The sequence below is a fragment of the Bacillus rossius genome, chromosome 15 (assembly GCF_032445375.1).
Source record: "Bacillus rossius redtenbacheri isolate Brsri chromosome 15, Brsri_v3, whole genome shotgun sequence".
In the NCBI taxonomy this organism is placed as follows: domain Eukaryota; kingdom Metazoa; phylum Arthropoda; class Insecta; order Phasmatodea; family Bacillidae; genus Bacillus; species Bacillus rossius.
Window position 1 is genome coordinate 18,071,024 of NC_086342.1, and position 27,503 is coordinate 18,098,526.

The following is a 27,503-nucleotide window of genomic DNA, read 5'->3' on the forward strand; positions in this document are numbered from 1 at the left end:
GCCTCCCACAGGCCTCCAAAATGTGGTGCTGATGGGGGATTGAAATGCCAGGTAACTTGGTGTTCAACCAGCGACTGAGCAAAGGAGTCATGTGTATCCTTGCTTGACATGAAGGCTCTTAGTCCAGTCAACAAGCGACTGGCACCGACAAAGTTAGTCCCGCAATCGCTGTGAAGGTCAGAGCATCGCCCCCGACGAGACAAGAAACTGCGAAAGGCAGCTATGAAAGCATCTGTCGTCAGATCAGAGGCCAGCTCCAAGTGGATTGCCTTGGTGGCAAAGCATACAAACAGGCACAAGTAGGCATCCTGGATACAGGCCTTCCGCAGTCGGGACATGGTGATTTTAAAGGGTCCAGCATAGTAGACTCCTGTCTTGAGAAATGGCTTGGCTTGTGTGACACGATCGACTGGAAGATTACCCATGGGTGGGTTTCGAGGCACAGGGCGAACTCGAAAGCATAAAGTACACTTCTTCAGCCGTTGACGAATGAGGCCCCGAGCACCTACAATCCAGAAGTCACGTTGCACAGCAGACTGTAGTATGGTGGGACCACAGTGCATCAGATGGATGTGAAGGTGGTCAATTACAAGGTCTGTCAATCTGTGGTGTTTGGGCAGTAGAATTGGATGTCGTTGGTTGTAAGCCAAGTCTGATAGTTCCAAACGTCCGCCCACCCTGAGAATGCCAGCAGGATCCAAGAAGGGAGACAGCTTGAAGAGTGGACCCCGATATGGTTGGTTAGCTTGCAGAGCTTTGATATCAGATGCGAATGCTGAAGCCTGGGCTAAACGAACCCATACCATCACGGCATCCTTAAGCTCATTAGCATCTGGTGGACTACGGGGGGGAAGTTTCTTGAAGCGCAAACGTTGCACAAAGCGGAGACAATAGGCCGTAATGCGTTTGACCTTGCTTAAAGATGAGAACCTTTCCAGCAGCGTAGTGTCTGCCAGAGGGTTGACACTATGCAAGGTAAAGATCCGTTGTTCCATCACTGTTTCGTCCATGCTGTCCATCAAGCCGGTGAGTTGTGGCCATTCCTCTGGTGGCTTATACAGCCATGATGGACCGGTCCACCACAGCGAGTGGTCAGCTATCTCACTTGGAAACAAGCCCCTAGAGGCACAATCAGCCGGGTTGCTGTCTGACAACACATGATTCCAGTGCTTTGCTGGGACAAGGTCATGGATTTGGCCGACACGATTTGCAACAAAAGTTTTCCATTTATGAGGTGATCCACGGATCCAGTGGAGGACAACTGTAGAGTCTGTCCAGGCAAATATTTGGTCTAGGTTCACATGAGGTCCATAATTTTGCAAGATTCTATGCATTGTGCGAGCAAGCAGCAAAGCACCACAGAGTTCCAGGCGAGGCAATGACACTCTTTTAATTGGGGCTACCTTTGACCTTCCAACCAGAAGGTATACAGATACTGAGCCATCAGGTGAAGTGGCTCTGAGATAAACAACTGCCGCATAACCTTGCTCCGAACTATCAGAGAATCCATGGATCTCTAGTAAGAGTTCTCTTTGGGTCACTGGGACAAATCTTGAAATAGTGATGCTAGCCAGACTAGGAAGCTCTCGCTGGAACCGCTGCCACGTTGCAAGGATGTCGGCAGGAGGAGGGTCATCCCAATCTATGCATCGAATCCACAAGTGCTGAATGAGGCATTTTGCAAGCAGGACCACAGGTGACAGCCAACCTAGAGGGTCAAATATTCGCGCCAAGTCGGACAGTATGCTCCGCTTCGTAGCTGTCGAGGAAGTAGGTTGAACATTGTAAGCGAATGCATCCACTTCAGATTGCCACTGCAGACCCAATATTTTGACGGTGGGAAGTCCACAAGTGTTGTCCAAGGGGAGAGCCTTGCTGCCCTGCACCAAGTCTTCGGAAAGCCAAGAGAGCAGAGATAAATCATTACTGGCAAATTTTCGCAACTGAAAACCACCAGCCTTGAGGAGGTCAATTAACTCTCTTTGCAATGAGATAGCATCACGTGCATTGGGTGCTCCAGTTACAACATCATCAACATACGTGTCTTTTAGGAGGACTGATGATGCCCGAGGGAATCTATCTTTCTCATCTGCAGCCAGTTGATGGAGTGTGCGGATAGCAAGGTAGGGTGCAGATGACACGCCATAGGTAACAGTGTTGAGCCTGTACTCACAAACTGGATCATCATCAGATGGTCGCCACAGAATTCGTTGACAGTCGCGGAATTCCTCTTGAACTAGAATCTGACGGTACATCTGTCGTATGTCAGCAGTAAATGCAACTGCATGATCTCGAAATGAGAGAAGAATGTCAGCTATGTCTCTCTGCAGTTTGGGTCCCGTAAGTAATTGATCATTCAGAGAAGTTCCTTTGCTGTCCTTGGCCGATGCATCAAAGACCACACGTAACTTTGTTGTACTACTGTCTGGTTTCAAAACTCCGTGATGCGGAATATAAAACGACGGTGTAGTCAACTGGGGTTCTTGAACCATTGACATATGACCCTGGTCAATGTAATCTGACATAAATTCTACATAGGATGCCTTAAAATGAGGGTTTTTGTTCATCTTGCGTTCAAGGTAGTAAAAACGTTTTAGTGCTTGAACACGTGATTCCTCAAAATGAGGTGAAGGCTCCTTGAAAGGTAAGGCCACACTATATCTACCATTCTCATCTCTTCTGCAAGTCTCGAGAAAGATCTGTTCACATCGAATGTCCTCAGAGGAAGGCTTTGGGGGTACAATAACCTCTTCCACCTCCCAAAACTGCCGAACTGTGTCGTCAAGTGTTGGTGTAATAGAATGAAGTGATACACAACTGAGCGATACTGTAGATGTGGGTACTCTCCCCATCACTACCCATCCAAAGACAGTGTCAATCGCTACAGGGACCTGGGTACTGAGACTTAGTGTGCGTCCGCTCAGCACATAGGGAAACAGATCTGCCCCAATTAGCACATCAATAGGCCCAGGCTGTGCATAGTGAGGGTCAGCTAGTTGCAAATGGGAAAGATGATCCCATGAATGAGGGTTCAGTTGTGTTGTAGGCAGTGAGCCAGTGATCTTAGGCAAAATGAAGGCAGTGAGTGACAATCGCGGACCCTCCTGACCAACTGGTTTCACTAAACAGTCAACTACTCCCCTAGCGACATGCACTGGTACCTGGGAAACACCGTAGACTGGCAGAGCTGCCTTTCGACGTATTAAGCCTAGCCTCTTCACACAACCTTCTGTCATGAAGCTGGATTGGCTGGCAGAGTCCAAGAGTGCTCGAACTGTGTGAGTCCTGCCAGAGCTGACTGGAATTTCTATGAGTGCAGTGGACAGCAAAATCGTAGATGGACTATCTTGATTATGCAGTTCGGATGCAGCCAAATATTGTCCAGGAGATGAAGCACACAACGCATTCACACCATCATGGTCTGGTGACTGTGGTCGCATGTCACTAAAATGAAGTAGTGTGTGATGTCGAGAGTCACAAGACCGACAATGAGAAGACGAAAGGCATGCACTTGCATGATGAGACGTTCGCAAGCAGTTCAAACAGAGGTTTCCTGACCTCACCATCTGATACCTTTCCTTTGGGGATGACTCAAGGAACTTGGGGCACTGGTAGATTTCGTGAGGTCCACTGCATATGACACACTTCACTGACTTGGAAACAGTGTTTCCTGCGAATGACTGATGTTGCACATATCTAGAAGCTGGCTTAGAATAAATAGACGACTTGCTCTTAAAGGTTTTCCCAGACGTCACTAGCTGTGACTCAGCTGCACGGCGATAACCCTCTAAAAATAACAAAAACTCGGTAAGCTTGGGTAACTCTGCTCCCTTGTCATTAATAAACAGCTCCCACTGGTTACACAAAACCTTATCCAGCTTAGCTTCAATGATATGCAGCAACAGCGGGTCCCATTTTTCAACATTGACATCCAGCACTCGTAATGCCGCAATGTGCTCTGCCAGAAGAGACATCATCTTATTCACTGATGCTGGGGCCTCTAATGACACAGATGGTATTTGCATAATTGCTTCAATGTGCAATGAAACAATCAAGCGCTTGTTACTGTACCTCTTAGACAGTAGTTCCCAAGCAATACTATAGTTCGAATCAGTCAAGGGTAATGCCTGAATTACTGCCAACGCGTCACCAGACAAAGATGACTTTAGGTAAGATAGTCTCTCTACATTGGTGAGACTTCTGTTGTCTACAACTAGAGCCTCAAACAGGTTTGAGAAGCTGAGCCATTCTGTTGGATTACCCTGAAAGTGGGGTAAATCAATAGCTGGCAGACGGGGTGACGACCCAGCTGCACATTGATTACGTGTTTCTTTGTTCCGGTTCTTAGAATCCTGCACTAATGTGTCCCAGATTGCATTAACTTCATAATAAAGATCGTCGAAGTGATTTAGCCTACTTGTATGCCTTGTGTCATCAAAATCAACTTGCTCCTTGCATGCCAATTCATAAGCCAAATGGTCATCTTCAAACCCATTACGAAGCTGAGATAAGTCCCGACAGGTTGCAAAGAATAATGACTGCTTGGAAGTGTCTGTAGTAACCCTTTTGGCCAGATCCGCGGCACGCTGTAATCGGTTTTCGGCACGCTCCAGACGTCGCTCCAGAGCTGAAACACTGTCAGTCATGGTTGTGTTTATTCTACTTAAGTACACTCAGTCAAAAATGGAAGCACCAACTAAAAATTTAAATGTAAACGATTTTTCAGCAAAAAATCGATTCTGAACCGAGTGGTGTTTATAAAATCGATTTTATAACTAAAATCGATTCTAAACCGAGTAGTGTTTAAATAATCGATTTTCAATGTCCTGCGAATCGATTTTGTATCGATATGTGTAGTAATGCCGAACAAAGACTTGGCAAAATCTATGTTAACGGTCTACTTAATAATTCAAAGTCATTTTCACCGCCAGTCTTAGAAAACACGCAATCTTATAGCAGACCGGTCATTATCAGTATCTGGTTACCGTGGAAAGATAAGAAATAATAGTGCGGCACGACACAAAAGGCTTCGTCAGCACCAACACCGTCAGTGTGATAAAGGCAATTTTTATCTTCCCTTACGCACTCAGTTCTTATCTTCCCTTACGCACTCAGTTGTTATCTTCCCTTCCACTGGAAGCTAATAGCACATTAAGATGATAACCCGTTCACGTTTTTATGGCGGGGCAACGACGGACAAAGGAGACTCGGTACAATGAACGACGCAAACAAACACTCCGAATCTCTCCACGTAACTAGAACTGAGCCCGATAGCTCAGTAATCGCGGTTAGCGGATTGATCCGGCCCGGAGGACCAAATGTTTCGTACTGAAACTGTTACCAGATAACATGAAAGTCAAAAACGATAGCCGGACGTCCGATGACGCCGGTACCAGACGAACCACTGAGTCTTTCCTGATGGCCACCAGGATCGCTTGAGTTAATGGCAGCGAAATGGCGCCATATTTGAATTTTGAAGCGTCCAACACTTGAATTAGTTAACATAAATCTAGGGTAAGCACTATTTACAAATCCAACACATATGATGCACTATTACAATAAAATAATTTGCAAAAAATGTCCCAAAGAACTAATCAGAAAAATAAAAATAAATTGGTATATTTTTGAGTGTTTGAAAAATGTTCCAACATGATTAATGTAAAATATGTATCTAATAAGAAATGCAAGATCAAACCACATTAAATTAATTTGTTTTCCAATCCATTTGGTTTATACTTTCTGGCACAATGAATTTACGATAATAAAAGATAACATTTTCGTGGTTTCAGTAAAGTTTTGTCAAATTGCTGATTGATTTCATGTTTTTAGTTGAATTTTGACCCTAAATCATGTATTAACTTGCATTTTGAGGTTGTGTATTCTATTGACATCCTTTGTCGAGTTATTTCATTTTTATCGCCATTCACTATATAATCTTGTCCCTAGTAATTCATTGTGACCAGGTGATTGACAATACATGGTTCAAATCATTAAATTTATACATAGATTATTTATTGCTGTTTTCACTTACATTTATTTAGTAATGAAAATAAAATAATTTAATTATTATTAAAAAATTGGTTAGTATTAAAAATTACTAATCCAGATAGTAACTAACATTTTGTCAATAATTTCTATGTTTTTTCCAGGTTTTGAGGGATCTTTTAAATTCCCTGAATTTTCCCTGCTTTCCAGATTTTTCCTGCCTGCAGGAACCCTGCTATGGTTCAATTTTAAAACTACAATTTTCCTCATAAAGGTTCAAAAAATTACTGATGAATTCTAGAAATTAAGAGTGTTTGTCTTATTACAAAGTATTCTATAAGTAAATGAACATATGAGCATTTATAGGTGCAGCATAATTAGAAAATTTAGGGTGATGGAAAATTACAAAATAGATATAAACTAATCCATATAAAAAAAATTCAAGTTAACTTTGGAAGTTTGTCTAACATTTTAATTTATGTATCCTTAATTTATTCTTCCTACAGAAAAATATACTTATCACCATATCTAAAATATTAGAAATATATTTAGATCTTCCACAATACAACATTAAGATTTATTTTTATATATAAACTGGACGGCATAGGAGGTTCTATGAACACATCAATGTGTACTATGCTTTATGTGCTCTAATATAAAAAAAACTAAGTCTCCAACAATCTTTCAATCCCCTCAGCTGCCTGAAATCACAAACACAACACTAAAAAACTATTAATCCGAATACAAAAGTAACACTACGATTTACATTCCTTAAATATATCTTATCCTGCGCTAATATTGCCTTGAGGCCAAAACACGAGAAATCAAAATACTTAATACAACATAAAAAAATCACTTTTCGTTTTTAAAATAATTACACACACTTTAACATAATATTAAAAGTAGCTCACGGTAAATTAATGATCACAGATTTCACATACATATATTTATCATCAATGCATAACTGACAACATCATTAAGTCTATAAACAAAAAAATATTGGAAAGTAACAAAAAAAAAATGCACATTTTAAATGCTATAGCTAAAATTCATTAACCTAAAATTAATAAGCCAAAACACAAATAATACTAATTATAAATGATTTTCAGATGAGAAACTGACCTGGTTGAATATACAAAAAAGATAATTACTGGGAAAAATTTACCTTAATAAATTTTAAACAGTGTATCATATATGAACTATTAAATTTCCTTTAAAGATTATTCAAAACATTAACTTCTGCTAGCATTACAAACTGAAGAAAAATCATATCCTGTTTCAATTTAGAAACATTTACATGCTAGCGACTCATACAATAGGGGACAACATACAATAGGGGACAAGATTATATGCTTTTATTGTTAGGTCAATTTTGTTTTTAAAACAGGAGATTTTGGTGTTAATGGTTATATTATATTTAGAATTCTATTGATTCTTAAATATAGCATATTAACAAACAAAAATGACACATGATTTTGGCCATAATATATTGCACATTTACTATATACTAATTTTTAAGAAGCATGTTTCACTACTTGGAACAATAAAAATTAATTTGCCAGTATGTATTTGTGTGTTTGACAAATGTACCAATACCATAATTTGAAAATGAGTTACTAATAACAATTGCAAGATAAAAAAAATTTCCAATCTATTTGCTACATACCTTTTGGTAAAAATTTTTTTTGCAAAATAAATTAAGTAAATTGAATATATTATAACAAAAATTTAGTTTTTGTGATTTGAGTTAAATTTTGATTAATAATACAGTTTATTTATGAATTTAGTTGCATTTCGGTGTTATATAATGCATTGACATTTCTCTGTATTATTTCGGTTTTATCGCAATTCACCATATACATAATTGTTATTCCTAGGGTGTTCTACCAATTGGGTAGTTGGTCTAGGCTTTAACAACTTAATAACACGGGTACAGATTCTAACTACATAAATTTACAGCTTTTCCTCATTACCACATTTATCTTTCTTTGTACATATATCACACAAAATGCACACATATACTACTTACCACTTTACACTACAAACATAAAATGACACCTTTGAAATACATATAATGCACATAATATCATAGATTGGTAATGTTTCCAAAAAAAAAAAAACTCAATATCTCGAGGATAGTCATAATATTGAAATTTAACAAAATCATCAAGCAGAGAATTAAAATGTAACTAGCTTACCTGAATTTTATAATTTAGTGAAAATAAGAAAAAAATTATTGGACATAAAATTTACAGCCCCACAACAGGAACTATAATATTGCTATCCATACTTCAATTAATGAAATATATAATCAAGCACACACTCTCTTTTGTCATACAAATTCATCCAATTACTATCACTAACACAGGAATTCCATGTCGTCATCACAAAGTTTTACAAGCCAAAAATGCTTTCAACTATGTTTTTTGCACAGTAAAAACTTGTAAATCTGAAATACACTGAAAATGTGGTATATATTACTATAAAGTATCTAATCTTTACGACAACAGAATTACTAGTAGGTGTAGTATGGATAGTCAAAGGAACATACTTCTGGAAGACATAAAGATTGACTTTTGAGGTACCTATTAATTAATTAATAAACATATACATTATTTTTCAGTGTTTTGGGCAAGTTTCATGCTTACAATTTTAAAAAACAATTTTTCTTCCTGATCTCTTGACACGGAGAAACATGTAAGTAGGTAAGCCGCTTATAATTTGTACTATTAAGTTTCTTTACCAATTTTTTTTATCAATGTAGCCTATGTATGTATGTGTATGTAAAAATGGTTATCAGCTCAAAGTGCTGAAATAAGTCTATCAAAAGATTCTTTTAAAAGTCAGGTGATAGAAAATAAAATTCAAATGATGCTCAAAATTAAAAATATACATTGTACACTAAGCATGTGCAAAGCTTCGATAGAACAATCAAATTCAGTTTTTTTAATCGTCCATAACACTTCAAAACGATATAGACTATTCGCATTAAGAAAAGCTTTATATAATTCAAGCCTTCATGGAATTTATTTTTGTTAACTTCGGAAGACCGACATCTCGAAAGAGCATGACACCGTAATCAATTAATCTAAAGTGTTAAATACCTAACTTATTTGCAGCATTGTATTGCCTGCTGTGGGTTTTTTTAATTTTGTCTAATGAGATTACAAATGGATAAAGGTGCACAGGGATCATCACAAGTGAAAGAAGTACCATAAAAAAAGTGCAATAATGGAATTTTTTTTACAGACGTTGGCAATTGTTCCACACAATGTGATAGATGCAAACAATCATTCAAATGCCTGAGTGGTAAGTAGGTTATGTAACTACAATTTTATTGTACTGTTTTAATAGGTAATTTATAGGTAGTGTACACTGCAATATCTGTTCTCTGAATAAAATGCAACCTCCAAAGGGGTAAAAAAAAAAAAAATGAAAGTAAAATGCAATCAATTATGTCATGTTGCGATCACTTGTGGAATGTACACTTTTTGTAAGTTTTTATGCCTTCAACGTAATAACGTTTTATGTTGGCCTTTTTAAAATAAGCTTTTTGTCGTGGCGTTCGTAACAGCGGTTCTGTGGGGATCTTTGAAGCTTTATGATGTAATTTGCCACAAAATAATGTTAATGTGTGTAATATATTTGTATTGTCTAGATAAAAAATTTTGAGAATTTTACTATCAATCATCATACAATAAGAGAATTCCCCCAAAACAGGTTTCACAATTATTGCTAGTTTTTAATTGGTTTGGGAGTATACTTGATTTGTATTAGAAAATAGGAAATACCGAATATTAGATTTAAATCATCTGTGGAATAAATAATTATTGTTCCAGTTTGGTATTTTGCTATGTATTTTCCTATTAGAGTAGGTGCTCATCCAAAAAATTAACAATACTGAAAACTACAAATAAGTATTTTAAATGCTGCAAAACCTAACCAACAATTAACACCAATTAAATGTGTTTAAATTATAGCTAAGATAACCTAACCAATGGTTCACGCAGTTCAACAGGAGGGCCTTATTTTATATGTAGCTAACATAACCTAGCCATCCAATCAAATTATAAAACTATTATAATTTTAAAATTTTATTCTTCATATAGGGATTTTTTTTAAATATTTTGAATGTTTCAAAATATTAAAGAGAACTGATATTAAAGCTGTATTTTTTTTTGTGGAGCACTTACATATTTTATTCATGGGGGTAGTGAGTTAAGATTTAAAAAAATTAAGAATTTTTATTTTGCTTGTGAAAAGTCATTATTTGCATTCCATTCAACTTCACACAAATAATTATTCACTTTTAACTTAGATTAGCAATGAAAATTTACCATTCACACATGCCTATTGTACACCATACAATACAGCTTTTGTCGAAACACTTTAATAGTATTATTAAGTATATTACGTTGAAATTCTCTTAATATAAAGTAGTACTTCGTGCTAAGTAACATTTCAAGCTTTCACCAAAATTTTTTATTGAATACGTAGGTTACTAAATTGCAATGGTTTAGCAGATTATAATTATTCAAATAACTACGTAGTTAATAATAACCTAAACAAAATATTTGACTTTCAATTATTATATTACAATATTAAATGGGAAAACTTTGCAAATTGGAGCAAATAAAAACAATCAACCCATGTATTCATCAGATGAAAAATTAAATACATTATTTAAAATACACTTTAAACATTTGCATGACACACTGAATGTAGTTCCGTAAAATCCAACTATAAGTATTTCATGTTTTACTCAATGATTTATGAAGTAAAATGAAGATTCCAAATTATTTGTTAGCTTTTGAACCAAACCAAAAGAAACACACATCATAATTATTAAATAATTAATTACTGAACTTCAAAATATATACACGTAGTAACTATTCAATGAAATATTTTTCTGTAACAGAGGTTTTATAGAGCTTCTTTCATGTGTGTGTAAAGTTTGAATGCAATTTGAACTCTTTATCAACTGTTTTTACTATGATACCATTTTAAATCATTTTAATCAAAACAAATTATTTTCCATGTTCCATGTTCTATCTGAAAGTGCAAACATTCTAGACTTGCAGTAAACATTTTTTTGTGGAGCATTAATTTTTTTTTTCAATTGCCGCAAAGAGGGTTTCTATTGGTGATTCTGAACTAAATTATAAAATTACACATTTTCCTCATTACAAGAAAAATCACACAATACTTTAATAATTATTTAAAATTTATTTGCTAAATAAACTCTGCAGCTTAACACTTAAAGTAATTTAAACATTAAAATTCTTTGTTTTCAAAAACCATGAAAACCTCCAATAACCTACATAATATAAAAAACAGTTTGAAGGTACATTATCTTCATAACATCTATACATACTTAGATATAATCAATATAAAATTTAAGAAAAGGCGAATTGTTATTTGACAAAACTTTTCAGGAAAACGAGGCAAGGTAGAGTGCACTTTGTCACACTGTCAAACTTTATCTTTAAAAAAAAATCTTTTATTTTAACTTTAAATATAATTAGCTATATTAAGTCGGTTATAGCGACACTAGTGCAACCACGCTTGCTTTAGAACTCTTATTGGTATTTGTTTCCGTCAGACTTTCAGTTGCATGGGACAGGTTGTAAAATGGAAATTGTGGATATCTGGAACACCACAACTTTTTAAAATGTCAATAAACACATCACAGATGGTTAAAATTCTGGCCAAAAAACTAAATATGTATACATTCGTGTAAAAGTTGTCCACAACATTAATTTTACGGATTAAATTGTACAAAAATGTCCCAAAAAGATTTGAAAATCAAAGACAGTTACCATATTTACCCATTTATGCGTAATAAAAAAATTAATATTGCACTGTTGCTGTTGACTATATGCTTAGACAGCTAGCCTCTGTTTGTTTTTAATAAATATGACTCGGGTAAAATAGCTCAGCAGTGAGTGTAAGGCATCATGAACTGTACTGTTAGGCTACGTCTGCTGCCTGTTGGACGGCTTCCCGGCCGCCGGTTAAGTGGTTTTGCAAGAGGGAGAATCTCAAAAATAAACCAGCAAGAGAGGGTGGGACGGTGTCCACAAGGAAAAAAATATTTCGCACCAACTTAGGCGAGAAAAAAGTACTAGATTTGAAAGAAAAAAAAAGAACTAAATTATAATTTGTTATGGTTTTAACAATTTAGGAAGTTATTATGACATTGCAATGCTCTAACTTAAATATATCACACCAAACACACACATACATTCCATTGTTTTTAAAAATAATTACGCTTAATAATAAAACATATCGGAGTTACTGTAATAGTATTATATTAAAGAAAAAAGTACTAGATCTGTACTTGACCACTAAAAAACTTATAAAAGTACTAGATCTAGTACGAAAGTACTAACTGTGGAGACCCTGAGGGTGGTGCATGCATGCGTACATGCATGCGTACATGCATGTGTGTGTGTGCATGCGTGTGGCCATGCAGCAGTGTTTATGGTTCTCCCCTCCCTCTCTCATCGTTGTAAATGTCTGCGAACTGGCACCGTACCCGACCATCACGTTTCTATCTCGACAGGTTTGTGTGATGCAACTGTGCGTAAACATTGTTTTTGTGTGAGATTCCCTACGCTTTCTATTGCAACGTTTCGTTCATGACAAAACTGCTGTAAAGGGTGTGTGTGTTTTCATTGAATGAAACTGACAAAAAATTGACAAAGAAAAGACAGCACACTACAGTGAAACCTCGTTAATATTATCCCGCTTATTACGAATGACTCGTTAATATTACCTATTACTATTTCCCCGTGAAATATGCCCATTAAACACAATGAAGATTTGTTTGGTTAATACGAAATTCTCGTTATTATGTATAGCGAACAATAACAATTCCCGTCCGTATAAACAAACAGTCATGTTTACCGTTTAATACGAACCAAAGATTACCACAAAGATACGGCCCCGCCTGAGTGTCCGAAGTGTGTTTTTAACTCTATGTTTTCAAAATCACTCGTTCGTGTGTTCGATATGTTCAGAAATCACTCGCGTTTGTACAATATTCGATATATCGAACTTCACGTGGGATGGTATTTACGTTCGATTTTGTACTTCCTTTGTATACATGAATCTGTGCCGGACCAATAAAAACAAAATATATGTTACGCCTAACGTGTTTAATATTTGTGTACGTTGTAATGAAAGTTTAAGTGAATTATCTCGTGAGAATTTTATTAAACTTTAGAATTTGTACGTACACACATAAAAATGGAGGCAAAACGTAAACGCAAGGAAATTGCATTGAAGACGAAAATTAAGATAATAAATTCAGTTCGTCAGGGTGAAAAAACGAAAACAGAACTTTCTGAAGAGTTTGGTATATCAAAATCAACCTTAAGTACAATTCTAAAGCAAGCAGATAAAATAGAAGAAGCGGTCAGGAAAGGTAGTAATCAAACTAAGAAAAGGATGCGCGTCGGTAAACATTCCGAATTAGAGGCCAAACTGCTGGAGTGGTTTCATCAAATGCGCGCCGCCAGAGTTCCAATTTCCGGGCCTATTATCCAAGAAAAGGCTGATCAGCTGGCACTGCAACTCAGAATTGACGATTTCCATTGCAGCAACGGATGGCTTCAACGCTTCAAAGATAGGCATAATTTGGCCACAAAATCCATTTGTGGCGAATCTGCAGCTGTCGACCAAACAGCAACGAGTGACTGGCTTCAGTCAGTACAGTCCATCGTAAGTAAATTTGCACCACAAGATGTGTTTAATATGGATGAAACAGGGCTTTTTTACAATCTGTTGCCCAATAAAACTCTAACCGTAAAAGGTGAAAACTGCCATGGCGGTAAACACAGTAAAGTTCGTCTTACAGTTCTACTATGTTGTAATCAAGATGGCAGTACTAAACTTCGACCCTTGGTTATTGGCAAGTCTGCCAAGCCAAGATGTTTCAAAGATGTTGCAGCAAAAAACCTGCCAGTAGATTACGAGGCAAACAGTAAGGCTTGGGTCACCACAAAAATTTTCCAGTTGTGGTTGTTAAAATTGGACAGGAAAATGGCGACTCTAAATCGCAAAATTTTGTTATTGTTGGACAACTGTGCTGCACATACTGCTCATGGTATGAAGTTGGAAAACATTACCTTACTCTTCTTGCTACCAAATACAACAAGTGTGACACAACCACTCGACCAAGGTATAATACAGTGCTTGAAAAGAAACTACAGACAGCGCTTGGTGAAATACCTTATCAGGCAGTGTGAAAAAGGAAAGACTGAGCTTCCTAGATGGTCAGTTTTGGATGCTATCCGCAGTATAGCCATGTCGTGGGACAGCATCAGCCAAAAGACAATTGTGCATTGCTTTGCAAAAAGTGGTTTTGGCCAGCAAACTGTTGAAGAACCTGACTGTGATCAACCTTTAGAGGATTGGCAAGAGTTAAAAGAACATGTGCAAGTTGATAATGACTTCAATGAGTTTGTTCATATTGATGACAGTGTGTACACCAGTGCAAGATTAACTGCAGAAGATCTTGTTGGTTCACGAGGATTACAGGAAACACCAACGGCTGACGCTGTACAGTCACTTTGTGAGGGTGGTACAAGTCAGGATAATGATGGTGATGACGACAATGGTGAGGTAGTGCATAAACTTCCAAGCAAAAGTGACACAATCAGTGCTTTGCGTACACTGGAAAATGTACTTGCTGCAAGTGATGTGCCAATTGACTTGATTGCAGGATTTGAGAAGATATGTTCTGCTGTAAATGATATTTACAGAGATAAGTGTGTCCAGAAAAAAATTAATGATTTTTTTAAACCTATGTAAATATATCTTGCATACTTTGCATAAGAATTGCTATACACTCAACAGCAATTAACTGTACGGTAAATGTTAATCATTTTTGTCAAAACTTTGGAAGCAAATTAAATAAGAATACATACATACGTATATGTATACTAATTATCAGTCTGTTATAGTATATTTTATTAAAACTATTAAAATTGCTTCTAAGTGTATTTTGTTAGTGTGCATGTCAATATCTGGCTTCTATTACAATAATAATATTCCACATTTTTAGTGCTCTGACATGTAGGAATTCAATATTTCTTATCGAGTTCTTATTCTACCTATTGGCTCAAGAACCTCATTAATATGAACCTCGTTATTACAAACTGAAATATTTTACTCCCCTTCAGGTTTGTATTAATGAGGTTTCACTGTATTTCCATCTTTGGGATGGGGATGGGTAAAAAAAATAAAGGGGGAGGAGGGGGGACATGGGTACAAAAAGTATTTTTTTTTCCTTTGTATTTTTTGTTTGATAGTGCTACGGCGATGGATGAGAGGGGAGGAAGGGCCATAAAGGATGATACGGGGAAAGACGAAGGACATCAGTGCCCTGTTTCTTACTGGCAATAATTGAGACACGGACCATAAAGACTTCATTTGTATTCTACTGGAGATGGCACGACAAATATTCGAGGGTGACCCTTACTATGAAAATATTAAATTTTTTCCCCCAAAATTAAGGGTGTGATCCATATGCAGGGACGACCCTTTTGTGAGTAAATGGGTAATACCATAATGCAATAGTATTTTTTTTTATCTTTTAAATATTGACATTTTTAAAAAAAATTTTTATCATGCACAACAATGCATTATTATCATCATTTGAAAAATTAAAATTTGAATAACTCAGCTACATAAAATACTCATGACAGGTTTCAACACATCTGAGGTTATGTTGTTTTTGAACCTTGACTGAAGGGGCGTGGAAGCAATATTTTGTCACATCTTAATCTTCGTACTGTAATGCTTAATAAAGATGGAGATAAAGTTCGACAGTGCGACCTTTGAATATATATACCGTATAGAAGTCGCCAGCCCAGGTTAAAATTTCTAATACGGTTTTGAGGTAGTTGGTTAATTCAACCGCCGCAATCTCCACCATCTCTAGGGCATCGACTTGTGGTGGTCCCTAGCGGGCAAGTGTCGAACTCTTCAAGCACCCCTTCCCACTCTCTTTGAACGACCTTGAGCTGCAGTGAATGATGGGCCGGGGGGGGGGAGGGGGGAATGACAATGGGCGACGGTGCTGTGCTCTAACGTGTAAATAACAACCTGAGACGATACAGGGCGTTACGGCAGCGCCCCTGCAGCGGTGAAGTTCCCAAGCTGCTCATCATTCCGCTCCTGAAAAACGTAGAGTAAATCCTACCCACTCGCGACTTCTATACGGTATATATGTTCAAAGGTGCGACGGGACCGCTCCAGCTCCGCTGCCGGGCGACGAGGTATGCGCGAAGGTCGTCCGCCGGTCGCTAGCAGCACATGGACGGCTTCTCGGACTCTCCCTGGGCGAACCCGGGCGTCTCCTCGACCCCGCCGCCGCTGCCCCTGTCGCCGAGCCTCGCGACGGCCGCGGGGCTGCAGCCGTCCGCCGAGTCGTACACCCGCAGCGACGAGCCGACAGAGTCCTGGCTCATGCGGATCAGCCCGATGGCGGTGTTCAGGAACACGTCTTCGATGCCTGCCGACACACACCGCTTTTCGGAGTCTGCAGGGATTCCTGTGCGTGGTGTCGCGTACACTACCTGTCCCTTGTGTACTCTACCGCAATGACAATGTGTGTTGAAAACCCTACCATCACCGATTGTTCTCAAATATTGTTGTGTAATAGCACGAAGTCTGCGTTTGTCAGCCACAAATAAATTTCAAACAATTTAAAAATAAAACTACGTATATTATTATGTACATTTAAAAAGATACTGAATATTTCTATAAAAAAAATTAGTCTGATTTATTAAATATATATACCCAACAAAATATCAGTAAGTTGAACAAGGCAATTTATGCAAAACTTCTAGAAACTGTGTTGCGACCGGGACGTCCGAACCTCGTGCGTCTAGTGTAAGTGGTACCGCAGTACGTCAGTCGACTGCCGCGGTTACGTAACACGTGACGTCATTCGGCTGCCGGGTGTATTAGCCCGCGCACGCGCCGGCTCGCGAGCTTATAGCCGGACTGCACACCTGAGTCTTCTACCATGTCGAGCGGCCCAGCGGTCGCTACAGGACTTCGTCGCCGCTGGTGGTAGAGCCCATTTTCGGTATCTACAGCTAGCACACGAGTGGTATCCTGTTTACCACGGACTCCGACGGCTGCGATTATAAAGGCAAGTACTGGAAAGTCTGGGGGCAGAATCGGCCCGTGTCCACCGTTGTGTTTTGACGCCTAAAACTATATGCGCGCTTAATGAACTGGGACGGTGTTCGCTGGTCTCCCTGCCCCCCTGGAAACAGTGACAATGAATCGAATACCGGGAATGATACCTCATGAGGACAATGAACAGTGACGTATTAGGTTAAGTAATAGAGACTCGATAGTATTTTGTAGGAGTCAGTAATGAATATGTTAAGTGTTTGTGCCTGCTCCCGTTTCCATAATAAATGTAGCTTTTTGGGAAGTGACTTAGTATCACCTGCCTCTCTGTCACCTCCTTTTTCCTTAGTTCAATGTTGCCGGTTAGCTTAGGCTAATCCCCCACAACAACTGTACCCCATAAAAGGCAAACTACCGATAATATTATACTTACTCTGTTATGGCATATAATAATAGCTTTAGGGATAAAATAAAATAACTACTCAAACACGTCGATTGAAGGGAAAACTTACATCTACCGTTACAATCGTCAATTAGATAACACGAATACTGCACAGTAATTTTCTCACAAAATAACTACCTTCGTCGTGGAGAGCTGAAGACTCGAAATAGTTGGCCCCGATGGAGCTGGCGTAGGAACACGCTTCCTCCCGCCGCACCCGTCGTTCACTCTCCAGGTCCGTCTTGTTCCCCACGAGGTTCAGAACCATTGGCTCTTCCACGTTACGCTTCAGCTCTGCAACGTACCACACACGACTCTGAATAAACACATGCATGACAATACAGTGGTGGGTCGAATCCCAAATTTCTCGAATCCAAAATCTTGAATTTCAACCCCCGAAGAGTGCCTCGAATATATTTGAATGTAAGTCTCAAAGGTAAAAAAATAAAATAATAACCATGGCGTTGAAACATTCGACCACTTAAATGTTTGTTTCACAAACAATACAGATTGTATTTTATTTATATATTACATGTTAAGAGAACAATAACTTGGGGAATTGTAACTGGCTAGTTATGAAGGGGAAAAAAAAATTTGACCAGTGTTGAATTTTTTATAATTAACTTTATTTCCCTTATATTTATCGTAGAATTTTTATCCTTGAATGTTAAATGCTTCGAATACTAAGGTCATGATGGTATTTGAGGATCTGATTGGCCCATTCCAAATTTAAAAAAAACTGATGTTTTTTTTGGTACTATACAGTAAAAATCACACAATAAAAAGGAATCATTTAAATCACTATTTTGGACATACTCCATTGCTCGTTGACTCTGCATATCACAGAGACAACCCGAAGAATGGGCAAGGAAAGATGAATATGCAAACTAGCAATGGCATTATGTCCAATATTAAAAATTTAGATCAAACTTCCTGAAAGAATTATTCAAAGTTATTATGGAAGCAGTTTATACAAATGTCATTTCTTAAGACTCTGTCTTACGTGCTACATTCATAATACTGATTTTATTATGCTACAAAACAATGGGTCGAGACCTTACCTTTGACCCAGTTCTTCACCGACGTGAACGAGTCGTACTGTGTGATGTCGAAGACGAGGAGGGCCGCGTTCGCATTGCGGTAGTACATGGGCGCCATGGACCGAAACCTCTCCTGGCCAGCAGTGTCCCAGACCTGCCAACACGACACAGCGCGCTGTCGAGTTATTTTGCGTTACCACAGGTTGACTCTCAAGTCGCGTGAATGAATAAATTGGTCCCAGTTTTCGAATCCCAGTTTTCTTTGACCTAAATCCCACAGTACCTACCTTGAATTAACCCCTCAAATCCGAATCCAGGTGTCAAGTGTCAAAAATAAAATACTGCACAATAAATGAAAAATATTATCCATGGTGTAGAAACATTCTACCCTTTAAATGGTTGTTGTCCAAACTAAGTTTCCAAAATAAAAACAAATTGAAATTTTATTTATATAGGTGATTACATGTTAACAGTGCATTTACTTGGGGCATGGTAACATGCTAGGCATGAAGAAAAAAGTGACCTTGTAAACTTCAATGGTTATCAGTGTTGGATTTGTTAATTTATTTTATTTCCTGTAATATTTTTCTTCAAATCCTTTTTCCTGAAATATTGAATCCCTCGAATACTATGAATTTGATGGTATTTGAGGATTTGATTGGCCTATCCCTAAAATTATATTTTCATCTATGTGGAAAACTTGGCAATAAGTGGGGATCTGCAAGTATTTGAAAAGTATTTGACCTTCATGAATAATTTTATATCAGATTCCTCATTTTTAATCAAAATATATATTTTTTTAAATTATTAGTTATTAATAGATAAGTACAGTAAGTGAAAAAAAATTCAAAACTGACAAATGATCTGTGATTATAATTAAAACTGATTTAATACACTTAAAAATTTTACTCTATGTTGAAATTTGATTGAAAAAATATCCAGTATTTATGAATAATCTGATATTTGATAATGGCCTCCATGTTCGATTACGGGCCGTGTACCCAGGATAAAACACCCCCCCCCCCCCCCCCGACCCATTTTACAGTCATGTACTACATTATAATTGCTTGGTTATTTCTTACCTACACTCTTTTTAGAAATGTTATTTAACATGAAAATACAGGGTAAAATTATGGTTACTATTTGATAAGTCCAAACTAAGCTTTATTTATAAAATTATTTTACTTTAAAATAACCGCAGCGAGTATGTATATTTATTTCCCACACTGAGATAAAAATAAACACAGGGTCCCCTCTAGGTCCGGGCCCTGGACCCAGGGGTCCCACCAGCCCCCCCCGCCCCCTTCCCCCCTCCCCCTTTTGAGGGCCATGTATTTGATTCCAAATTAGCTTTGACTGTAAACAAAAAAAAAACAGGATTCACAGAAGCCTAGCAATAACTCAAACGAACAGAATATTACGTATTCTCAAATAACATTGGTATTTACAAAGCTTTATAGAGCCTTAAAAAAAAAAAAAACTTTTTAAAGTAACACACAAAAATATAAAGAATTTTAAACATGGAATACAGTTAGGGTGCAGTAGTGACAAGACAAAAAAATTGACAAAACCCTAGATGTCTTTTTATATTGTCTTTTTTTTTGCGTGATAATTTGCATTGTTCTATCTTTTATTATTTAGACTCTCATTTGGTAAAGGAAAATTAACTTTCAAATTAAAAACTAACATCAATGTTTACTCCAGACAAACCTCACTTTTTATTGTTGCACAATAAATTACAGTGTCTCAGTAATGGATGTTTAGTTTAGTTACAAACTGTCCACATACTTTGTTGGTTCTGCATGATCAAAAACATGATTTATTGGTTTTAAATGTACATTATGAAAGTCTTTTAAACCCTGAAAATTTTTAACGTACAGTAATACCTCGACTTATGCTACCCACAAATCCGTAGTTGTGTTTTTGACGTGACGTCTAATAAATCGATGAACGCCGGCTGCACGCACGTAAAAGGATGACTCATTGTCCCATTACACACAATTTCCCGTTACGCTTTGTCCCATTACGCTCATTGTACGCTTGCGCCGCATCTATCTCTCTTCCACTCGATTGGAACAACCGTCGATTTGACTTTTTTGAGGCACATTAAACTTGAAACACTCCCATTTGTTTACTACTTTTCCTATCATCGTCCTATCCTTAACAGAATAACACAGATTGGAAGAAGTTAAATAGCAAACATGTATATGAGTGCAAATAAAAGTAAATTTATCAATAAAATTGTAGATTTCATTTCACTCCTTCTATGTATCCATACAAAATAGTGATAATTCAATAAAAATGATTCAATTTTATTCATAAAAGTATGCAGTCATTTCATCAATGTTTTGTTATGACGTCACGTTAAACTATCGTCCGTAAACCGACTTTACAGACAACCAATTTTATTTTTTTTTTAAATATTCTCATCGATTCGTTCGTCATCTGTTTTAACATCTCGCAACTCTTGATTCTCTACTCTGTCCACCCAATTGTTAGCTTGCTATTAGGAATTTTTGCGAGAGAAGAAAAAATCTTTGACCCGTCAGACTTAGATTTTATGAAGCCTTCCATATCAAGATAACGTTGGTTTATGTTTCTGCAATTCTTAATAATAAAATTTGTTGTATTATCCAAGATTTTACTACACATTTTTTTCTAAATTATTGCTTTCTTTAGTTTCCGGTCCCAACCAAACATATTTTGTTTGTATGTATTTATATGCAAAATTGTACGCTGACTTATGTGAATTCCACTTACACCGCTATCGCTGGGGCCCACCTATCACGTAATTTCAGGGTATTATGTATTAATACTACATAGATTTTGTCAGTTGGCAAGCACTAATAATGTAAACTAAAAAAACAACAATAATAATATTAGTACTATAGTAACTAATAAGTACACAGATTCATCATCTTTGAAACAAGGTACAATAGCATACCTGTAGTTTCACTCGAGTATTTTCCACGTTTAGCTTGCATGTAAAAAATGATGCCCCTATTGTAGGACTGATGTGATGGCTGAACATTTTACCAATGTAACGAACAACCATGCTGGTCTTGCCAACTCCTGTAACAAAAAAAATTAATAATAATTTAAAAGCTTTAAAAAATTATTGAAATTTCCAAAAAAAGCAATGTTTTTTTATTCTGACTGGATTCTGGAAACTATGATTGGTTGAAACCAGTCAATATTCATTTAAGTATGTTGAAAGCTTTAGTAATTGCACTGTTGCTGAACTATTATTTATCATTATGACACCAAATCATTGTAACATTTATTGTATGATTTGACATCTGACAATAAGTGTCTATGTTTTCATAATAAATCTATGACACTCCGCAATTCTGTAACTGGACTTCTTTTGCATCCGTAAAAATTACGGAAAATCCGTAGTACTTGGTAGCACTGGACATCTATTGTGAGAAGGGCGATGAAAGGTACTAGTAGCCAAACACGTGGCGGGCGAAATAGATGAGAAAATGGAGAGCAACTTGGTTTTAGGAGTGGTTTCTCTTGTGACACACAGGTAGCTGGGCTATCGAGAACTGGTTAGGATGGTTAAGATGGAGGAAGGGGGGGGGGGGGGAGGGGGAATTGCCATATTTAATGCTTGTGAAAAAGCATAGGGTGCATTACAGAGCACACAGGATTCTGATGGAGAAGTTGCAGAGGTTGGCAAGAGACAGCAGGGTGGTAAATTGAACAGCAGACTTCCTTGAGGGTAGGAAACAGGAAACAGCAAGTGATTCTGGGAAAGGAAGGATCGGAAGAGGGGGAAGTGACATAAGGGGTAGCGCACGGGAGTTATGAGATAATGATGAATGATGCAAGACAGTAAATGGGAGTAATTCTGAAGAAGAGATGAAGATGGCTAGGTATACGAGGAGGAGGACAGTACTAAAGTAAGTCTACTGCTGTAAATGGGAAGGGTATATAAGAGACAGATGATTACAAGAACCTGAAGGAAAACCTAGGAACAACCTGCGATGGGGTACACAAGTACAGAGGGGAGGAGGGAATGGGGCTGATTGGCAAGACATCGAAGGGAACAGGAAGGAAGGTTAAGGCAAAGGCATACTCTCCACATTGTCAAGCAGGTCGTATTAAATTGTTAATTCCTAAGCAACCATTACAAATATTTTACAGTATTTTTAACGTAGCTATACTAACCCAACAAACCGTCCACAATGTTGCTAAGATATTTTAAGGTAGCTAACCTAACATAATCAACCATTCTCACGATTTAACTAGAGTTCTCCAAATCACTACACACACAGACCCACACAGGAAAGCGAAAAATGGCGGCGGTCACGTCAATGCACACATTGTGATGTAAAGTTATAAAATGTGATTTCTCAGAAACAGTAGGAATTCAGAAACGCTGTTTTTTTCAGGGTAAATACAGGAACGTCTCTAATGTTTAAAAACAAAGTATTTTCAGGATTTTATTATGACTATTACAATCAGGCCAATTACGGGGTATCCGGAGGCAATTCGGGACCTGTATCTGGTGATGGAAATGGAGATGGATGAGTATGGGGGGGAGAATGGAAGGGTAAGAACAGTTATGATCAAGGATCTGGGTTGGGAAACACTACAGAGGTAGGCTACAGGTAGGCTGGTGAGCAGTGCCGTGCTTAGTGGGGGGGTTGGGGGGTGTTTTCTCCCCCCACACAAATCGACAGAGGGGGCGAAATTTTCTACAGGAGGCGAAAAATTAAGGAGGTATGTACATACGGCTATCTTTTTCATTTCTTTTCATAATAAATTTGATAATTAATTAGTTTTGTATAACTGTTTCATTTAATGTAATAACTGATAAAGTAATCATTGTAAGCACTAAAAGTCAACAACCACCTCATCTCAACAGAACAAATACTAATATTAATTACGTCTCTCTACGTCGTCACATACGTAATTCACCATACTGGCAACTCTCACTTCCAACAGAGCGCAAGTCTGCACCACATGTTGGGAAGGCCGACTTGCTCCAATTCGCAATCTCCGAAAATCCCTGGTAAATCATTGATGTTCTCAAGTGCATCAAGTCAGAAAGTAGATATGGCAGTGAGAAATGTGACTGTGATGGTCTTTTGAGTCATATATCAAAATTTGATTTCATTGTGATGCTTGTTTTATGGGAAAACATCCTAACGTTGCTGAATATAACAAGCAAATACTTGCAAAAGGCAGATTGTGATATTTTGACTGCAGCTGATCTTCTCCAGTCTTCGACCAAGAATATACAGAATATGAGAGCAAATGAGTTCAGCAGTTTCATGGCTAAAGTCATACAACTTGCAAGTAAATTGGGAGTATCCGTGCAACTCTCCGAAAAACGACAAAGAAGAAAGGTATCATTTTCGGATGAGTTAACTAAAGATGAGCCAATTACAGACAAGAATAAAGCTTTCGAAGTTAATATCTACAACAGAATGTTGGACAGGATCATTGCAAGCCTTTCCGAAAGATTTGAAGGCCTTAGAGACGTAGCAAACATGTTTTCATTCATGTATCCCTACCGACTCAAACTAAGTAGCAATGATTTAGAGAAATCCTGTGAACAGCTGACGAGACATTACGAGCGGGACTTGGACAGTGGCCTCTATTCCGAGCTTCTTTCTTTAAGAAACATCCTGGCTGACAAACTTCCACCAAAATCTAAACCCAAAGATGTAATTCAAATAATTGTAAACAATGACTTGCAGGAAGCTTTCACAGAATCCTTTACGGCATATAAATTGTTATTGACTATTCCAGTTTCAATAGCCTCATGCGAAAGAAGTTTCAGCAAGCTGAAACTCATCAAAAACTACTTGCGATCCACCATTGCCCAAGAACGGTTATCTGGACTGGCAATACTCTCAATAGAAAGTGACATTGCTCACAACCTATCTTTTGATACAGTTATAGAGCAATTTGCCTTCACGGAAAAAATTTCTCAGTTTATGTATACAGTTCTTCTGCAAAATGAAATTGTTATTTATATCTTATTTTGTGGTATGATCCATAAAATATTTTCATTGTAAGATTTTAAAATAAGTACAGTGAAGAATGTTAAGTTGGATTTGTTTAAAATAAATTTATTTTCTTGAAGAATATTATTATATGCTAAAAGTATACTATTTCTGCTTTTGAGACTATTAACACTATTTAAAAAGGGTTAAACGTTGTAAAATATATTTAAAACTTACTTTTTCAATAAGAGAAATTGGAAAATTGTCAACACGTGTATGTTTAAAATTTACACCAAACAACATGGTCAAATTACTGAAGTATTGCTATTAAAAATAAAACTTTTTGTCTATTATTGATATTTTTTCCTTCAATCGCCTAATAATGATGGGGTTGATGGGGGGGGGGGGGGGGGGCGGGGCGAAATTTTATAACCTCACCCCCCACTTTTTAAGGCTGTGCACGGCACTGCTGGTGAGGCTTTTTTTTAGACACATACCTAGCGATAGAAATTACGGAACTGGAAAGGGTGCAACGTAGAGTGGCTATATGGGCGATGGATACATGGACAAGGACGGAAGGGGCGAAGGGTGAGACACATTAGCCATTGGTGATGATGGAGATGGGGTGGGACACACTACAAAGAAGGAAAATAGATATATTGGTGAAGTTTTTTTAGGGTGGCAAGGGGCGAGGGGGGTGAAGGACGCTGAGAGATAGGTTGAACAAAGGGGTGTACAGAGGGAGGAGGGATCATAGGTGGAAGGTTCAGAGTGGAGAAGAACGGAAAGATGAAACCAAGTATTCTTGGTGAGGACGGGGAGGGAGTGGAATATGATAAGGGAGGATACTGGATGTGAGAAGAGGAAAGGACTTGAGGAAGAGGTTTCATAAATTGGGCGAAAAGGGTTGGGGGCCTCACCATCAGGCAAAAGGCCAATTATTACAAATGCATATTTATCTTGTCTTATCTTTATATGAACGTTAAAAAAAGATTCTGAATAAAAATCGATTGAAAATTAAAATTATAAATAACAACTTTGATGTTTAACCACACAAATTTATCATTTAGACAGTCGATATTTGATTGTACCTTGAGCACCGAGCACTACAATTTTCGCTTCAACGGTTTTCATTTCTAATGAAGTTAAATCAAATTAATACATGTGTTGGATTTGTTTGAAAGTATTTTCCTGTGTTCATCAATGGAATTTCCAACCCTTTTCATTCAAAAACAACACAACACAAACATTACACTACATAATCAAAACAACTCTAATGTTACATGACAGACCAACTTCCAATACTCACATAGCTCACTAACGCAAATTACTAAACGGAATGGACAATTACTAGTAGTCAACTTTTTAACATTAGCTTTTAACGCTGGTATTCCAAGACACAAATAAGGGTTCAGGTGTGGAATATGCTACATCTGTAACCTAACCAGTGCAAGATGGGACACCTCCAGCCCTTATTTTTAGGCAACGGATTTGGGTATCCTATCCATTGCCAATCTGTTGCCCCAAATCCATGCATGCGTAGAGCTTACTGTTTTGTTGATTTCGTCCATATGGCTGAACCACATATGTTGGCATTAACTCGTATATATTCAAATTCGTAAATAACGCAGCATCCTCCACCCTGGTTTTTACAAACCTATAGCAAATTTGCTATAGGAGCAGTACCTATCTGTTTTTGTAAGAGGAGAGGATGGTAAAGGTGTGAAAGGAACCAGATGGTTTTAAATACTGATTGTAAAGGTATAAAAATTTTTAGGAATTTGAAGGGGAGGAAGAAAGCTGAGTCAGATGGGATAGGGAACGGACAACTCAAGTTGAGTGTATGGTTAACACTGATATTCAAAATGCTGCTGTCCGGGATTTCGTGTTGGAGACCGGGCGTGTATCCTAGTGGGAAACTGGCTCTTATTAAAATTGTGTTCCGGGAGGGTGCCAGGTTAGCTCGGCGTCTAACCAAATTTGGGTTTCGTGGGTGCGTTGCCCCTGCGTGGCCCTCTAGGACCATCGGCGAAGTTCGTGGTTGGAGGGGTCCCTAGTTGGTATCACATCTCAGGCCCTGTGCAGCATAATACGCTGGTTCCTAGCTGGGATAAGGAGACTAAATACAATAACAAACACGAACTCGAGATTTATTCAGTCGATGACACGTCGCACACGGAGTGTGCGGAGTGGACGTTTAATCAGGTGGACAGTTACAGTCGCAATTACACTTACATTAAACTTGCACAGTGCATAAGGAATTACCCTACAAAAATACACTTGATTAAAAAATAGTGCTCTGACATACTGTCCCTAGTTTTAAGCCCTTACGCCAGCCGTGGTTAGGGAGGGGAGTTGATTGGAGATGGTCAATCCCGAAAGTTGCTAATTTGGCGGCGTCCGTGTTAACTTGTGTGAGTCGCGGCCTGCAGTTAAATTAGATGAAAAGTTTTTTACACATAGTTGTCGTCGGCGCCCGTGCAATCGACATTTAGTAAAAGTTCATTGATAGCGGGAGTCGGCCCATGCTGTAAGGTGAACTACCCTACGTGATGGCTTGTGCAGGGAGTTTAAAGTTAAGCGACTGGGTTCGGCCCTACACCGTAAAAGAACCGGGGACGCACAGGGAGTTTACGTAAAAAGAATAAAACAGGTTTAGGTTGATGACTATAATTACTAGAAATACTGGTCAGTAGAGAACAAAGGATGATGGCTCCCCGTGGAACACACGTCCGCCCCGGTCCGCGAGTCACTCGGTACTGGCGTCTGACCTTGGCACGAGGGAAGGTATCGGCGTTCTCTCGCGCCAAAGTTGCTAAAGTTCCGTTATTCGGAATTTATTTTACTAATAATAAGCTTAGAGCAGCTCTAAATTCATACATTAATTATTCTTAATTAATCTGATTGGCAGATGGCTTT

General features: G+C 37.9%; 1 protein-coding gene across 1 annotated transcript; it reads right to left on the reverse strand.

The window, feature by feature from the left end:
- Positions 1-15,302: 15,302 nt before the first annotated feature.
- LOC134539569 (ras-related protein Rab-31) lies at positions 15,303-25,866 on the reverse strand. The gene is made up of 5 exons (XM_063381722.1): positions 25,676-25,866; positions 21,566-21,693; positions 18,643-18,775; positions 17,720-17,875; positions 15,303-16,507 (listed from the first exon to the last, which is right to left on the reverse strand). Exons 1-5 carry the CDS (start codon positions 25,716-25,718, stop codon positions 16,299-16,301), a joined length of 669 nt encoding a protein of 222 aa, XP_063237792.1. The 5' UTR covers positions 25,719-25,866; the 3' UTR covers positions 15,303-16,298.
- Positions 25,867-27,503: the final 1,637 nt, after the last annotated feature.

Excerpts from the sequence above, each read along its gene's own strand:
- LOC134539569 (XM_063381722.1), bottom strand. The coding sequence starts at position 25,718 with ATGAAAACCGTTGAAGCGAAAATTGTAGTGCTCGGTGCTCAAG. Across the intron at positions 21,694-25,675 it reads TGTAGTGCTCGGTGCTCAAG|GAGTTGGCAAGACCAGCATG; the intron begins GTACAATCAAAT and ends TTTTTGTTACAG. Across the intron at positions 18,776-21,565 it reads ATACTCGAGTGAAACTACAG|GTCTGGGACACTGCTGGCCA; the intron begins GTATGCTATTGT and ends TCGTGTTGGCAG.